The sequence below is a fragment of the Myotis myotis genome, unplaced genomic scaffold (assembly GCF_014108235.1).
Source record: "Myotis myotis isolate mMyoMyo1 unplaced genomic scaffold, mMyoMyo1.p scaffold_m19_p_55, whole genome shotgun sequence".
NCBI classification, from domain to species: Eukaryota; Metazoa; Chordata; class Mammalia; order Chiroptera; family Vespertilionidae; genus Myotis; species Myotis myotis.
The window spans coordinates 133381-138105 of NW_023416363.1; the positions used below are offsets into that span (position 1 = coordinate 133381).

The 4725-nt window shown below is 47.2% G+C and overlaps 1 protein-coding gene across 1 annotated transcript in view; it reads right to left on the minus strand.

Annotated features, from left to right (window-relative positions):
• LOC118657453 (zinc finger protein 883-like) overlaps positions 1-4725 on the minus strand; it is a 68286-nt gene continuing 63561 nt past the window's right edge. Inside the window, exons 2-3 of the mRNA XM_036311485.1 lie at positions 2934-3057; positions 1-2005 (exon numbers count right to left, since the gene is read on the minus strand). Coding sequence (XP_036167378.1) covers positions 888-2005; positions 2934-3054 — 1239 coding nt within the window. The 5' untranslated portion in view covers positions 3055-3057 and the 3' untranslated portion in view covers positions 1-887. The remainder of the gene's footprint in view (positions 2006-2933; positions 3058-4725) is intronic.

Genomic DNA, 4725 nt, shown 5'->3' on the forward strand with positions numbered 1-4725 from the left:
CTGTCAGAGCTTTTATTTCTAACTTACAAATTTCACATTTTTACAACAGCAGGCTATGAGACAACATACACAATCCTATCCTATTAATTTAACAACAAAATTTGAGAAGATACAAAGACCAACAAGTCAGCATTTCATACAATGTCTGCATATCTGCAGTCAGCACACATTGTGAAGCTATGGAGCTAAGTTACTCAATGTTCACTACCCCTGTCAGGCCCTGGATTCAATGCTTCACAAGAATTATATCATTTAATCCTCTCCCCAACCTGACATGGCTTACCCATCTATTTCCTGGGGAGGAAACCAGGCTCAGAGACTCAATGTGCACTGCCTGATTGTAGAGGCAATAAAAGGCAGGGCTGGAAGACAAACACACAGGTGTCTAATAACAGGGTTCTGTTGTGGCCCATGAGCATAGAGCTTTGGCTGAAGGAGTTCCCACAATCACCACCCTCATATGGCGTTTCTCCAGTGTGAACCCTCTGATGATGTGTGAGAGCAGCGGTTTGCCTGTACGATTTCCCAGTATCACTGTGCTCATTAGGCTTCTCTCCAAAGTGATCTCTGCGGTGTCGGATGAGGTTACAGCGTTTCCTGAATGACTCCCCACAATCAGTACACTGATACGGCTTTTCTCCAGTGTGAATTCTCTTATGGTTAAGGTGATGGTGACTGGAGCAAAATGATTTCCCACATTCACCACACACATAGGGCTTTTCACCAGTGTGCACTCTCTGGTGACTGTTGAGGCCCCCCTTTTGACTGAATGACTTCCACAATCACCACACACATAGGGCTTTCCACCAGTGTGAGTTCTCCGGTGACTGTTGGGGTTACACTTTTGACTGAATGACTACCCACAATCACCACATACATAGGGCTTTTCACCCATGAACACTCTGGTGACTACTGAGGCTACGCTTTCGGCTGAATGACTTCCCACATTCACCACACACATAGGGCTTTTCACCAGTGTGAGTTCTCTGATGACTGTTGAGGTTACCCTTTTGGATGAATGACTTCCCACAATCACCACACACATAGGACTTTACACCAGTGTGAATTCTCTGGTGACAGTTGAGGTTAGACTTCCGATTGAATGACTTCCCACAATCACGACACACATAGGACTTTTCACCAGTGTGAGTTCTCCGATGACTGTTGAGGTTACCCTTTTGGATGAATGACTTCCCACAATCACCACACACATAGGACTTTACACCAGTGTGAATTCTCTGGTGACAGTTGAGGTTACACTTCCGACTGAATGACTTCCCACAATCACGACACACATAGGGCTTTTCACCAGTATGAACTCTCCAGTGTTTAATGAGGGAAGAGCTTTCTCTAAATAACTTCCCACAATCAGTACACCCATAGGGCTTTTCTCCATTGTTAACTCTCCTATGTCGATTGCGTTTAAAGGTACGTCTAGATTTGTTACCCTCACTATTCACTTCTTCACAGCAGACACTCTGATGTCGAATGACTTTCCCGGTGTTGCTGGAAGCATTTTCATGTCCACCCCAATTGTGATGATTTTTTCCACTGACTAATTCCTGTGAAATCTCATTTGCACTGTGTGGCTCCCCAGTGTTGAGAGTTACCTGCTGCTGGAAAAGCCCTGAGATACCTGGGGAGACTTTCCCAACCTTTGTATTGGTTGAAAGCAACCAAGATTGGAAGCTGCACCTGGTCACAAATGACGCCCTGTCCATGCCTTCTTTCCAGGGCTTCTCTCCACTGGCTTCCCCCTGCTGCTGGTGAAGATTTACACTGAAACAGAAGGCTCTCACACATGCGTCACTGAAGGCTTTCTGCTCAAAGTCTGTTGCTTGTGACTCAGTCAGGTGCCGAATGTCTTTTAACACTGAGAAGCACCGCTTACACAGATGGATCTTCTTGGTTGCTAGCTCTGTCTTAGAAGTCCTGACCTGTGACTCTCCTTGTATAGATATGCTCTGTTCAAAACAGGCCTCCTCATCTGTTTCATGCCAACAACCTGCAAAGACAGAAATGCTGAGGTAGTGAGTGTTGACTGTCGTGACAGACGAAATCCAATTGCTTAAAGTGTTTTACACATAATCCATATGTTTCCGTGCAATTGTCTGAAAATAAGAGAGGTGCAGGAAGGATTAATGAGAGGCTGCTGTGAATGTCTCATCCACTGAACATCACAAAACATGAAGGCCTCACCAGAAATATGACACAACACATGGCAAGGAGCTCATGGAAGAGAAGCCAGATCTCCAGCTCAGGCTTCTGGTAACAGCGCTCAGCTTGGCTTGTTTGATGGTGACAGGGGCAAGCTGTGCAGATTGATTAGGTCTTATTCCAAGTAAAATTCAATAAAGGAGTAACTGGTGTGGAGGACTATTTAAGCACGTATGTGCACCTCATAACACATGTGCAGGTTAATGTGGGAGATACTGCACAGGCAAGCAGCCAGCACTGGCCCAGAGCATCACAGCTTGAACAGTGTTCAGCAAAGAGAATATTGAGAACAGCTGAAGGAGGGCCTTACAAGAATTCCTCATGGTTCATGTGAGTAAAGTCCATAATGTAGCACTGGCCGTCACAAAGAACCCTTAGCAAGAGGAAGGAGGGAGAAGTGGAAGCCATGCAGGTGGATCCAGCCACCCTCCCAGGAAGAGAAACTAAAAGCTGGGACCCAGTAAGCTCACTGCAAGGCTCCTGACTCCCAGACACTTGCTGCACCTTTTGAGGCAGTGGGTGTTAGCGAGGTTCCTAGAGACCTTATCTCAGGGGTCTCCCCAGAGCTCACCCCTGGCACCCATGCCCATTTTACACTACAGTGGGGGAAATTAGCAGAGCCATTGTCTGGCTATGAGAGAGAGAAATCTACGTTTGGAGAATGAAGGAAGAGAGGACATCACCTCAGCACACCAAGAGTGATTTGAAGGGCTTACCTACAGATGACACGAGTGCAAACACTTCCAGCATCACATCGCAGTACAGAAGTCTCTGAGCCTCATCAAGGAGGCCCCACTCCTCCTCAGAGAAGGCAACGGCCACGTCCTCAAAGTCCATATCCTGTCGTGATGGGGACAGTTCAGTCCATGATCACTTTCTCTCCCAGGCCTTTATACTCATCATGCTTCCCCCCACAACTATTTGCTCCCTCAACTCCACACAAAGAGGAGACAGCAGGCCTCGGTCCCATGAAAGTCACTTTCTCCTTATATTCCTACTGATGCTGTGTCTTCCCAGAGCAATAAAGGCAGTTGAGCAGAGAGAAGATACCTGAGCTCTGAGCCTCACATGTAGGCCACACTGCCCGTTATCAATAAAGTGGGTGTCAAGAACATAGGACAGGGAGAGATGTGAGTGATTTCATGCTGCTCTTGTCAGGCAGTCTCCTGGAAGTCCCCCAGATGGTTCCTGAAAGACACCAACTACATGGCATCACACTTCTTCTTTACACCCTCATTCCAGGGTGCTGAGGCCATCAGTTCTCACTACCTGCTGCACATAGTTCTTTGAAAACACTTCTCTCACACAGCTACCTTCCCAGGCGTACAAATTCGAAGGCAACACAGATTTGCCTTGGTGAGCATGAGTGGTTTCCTAATCACCTTCATTTCCAAAATTATTCACCATCTCCATAACCTATTTCTCTCTCACCCTTCTGCTTTACCCATGCCAGAGGAGAGTTTCATGCCCGGGTAACATGACTGTATTGGTATGCTTCTCATTCCTATGGATCAGTGTGTCAGCCCTCAACAACAAAAGGTAGCTGGGTAGTGTTGTGCCCAGATTTCAAGATTCCCAAGGGCCCACCAGGGAGCCAGCGAGTCCGATGCAAAAGCAAAGAATCCTTCATTTCAAGCTGGCTTGAGCTCCCCATCCACCACACTCACTGACACATCGGCAAGCCAAATGGCCGAGAGAGAGAAAACTCTGTGTGGAGAGAGGTTTTATACGGGTTTGGGGTAAGGGGAGGAGAAAGGACTGTGGGCCCTGCCGATTGGCCAGGCGCGAGTCGGTGTCTCATTACACAGGATGTGGTCATAGTGATGGCGTGCACTTCCCTTAACTATCATTGGCCAGTCCAGAGAAATCCTGGGCGTGGCCACCAGCGGCTTGGCATCTGGGAAGAAGCCTTGTTGAGCACATGGCCAAGGTAAGATGGAGGGCATAGCCCTTACCCTGGGGCAAGGTGGAGGGCGTAGTCCTCACCCTTTCAGGTAGGTAAATGGCATCTAAGCTCTGAACCTGGCACGTAGCAACACAACACCATTCTTTTCAGGCAATTACTCATATTATATCACCCAGACGCCAGCAGACATGGGTTCACTGCCAGAGTCCATTCATTGTCTTCACTAGCTGAGTTTAGACAGAGACCCCCCAAAAGCTAGTAACCTTTGAAGTTCTAGCAAAGGTCAGAACTGTGCGCCACCCAGTTAATTTAGGTAATAATATTTGAAGCATTCCCACCTTAGTTCCCTTAATTCCTTAGATACTTATGTAGATCCTTGTTGATTATTGTTAATCAGATACTCTGCCTACTCCCAGAAATCTATTGATGAGCTAATCAGATACTTTGTCTATTCCTGGAAATTGTTTGCTGATCTGTGTGTCATTGAAACCTCCTTACCCTAAGGGCTACTCCAGATCAATAAAAGATTGGAGCAGCCTGAGCAGTGGTGGAAATCCTTCGGGACTTGCCCCCAATATTGCCCCCAATATTACTGGTCCCCC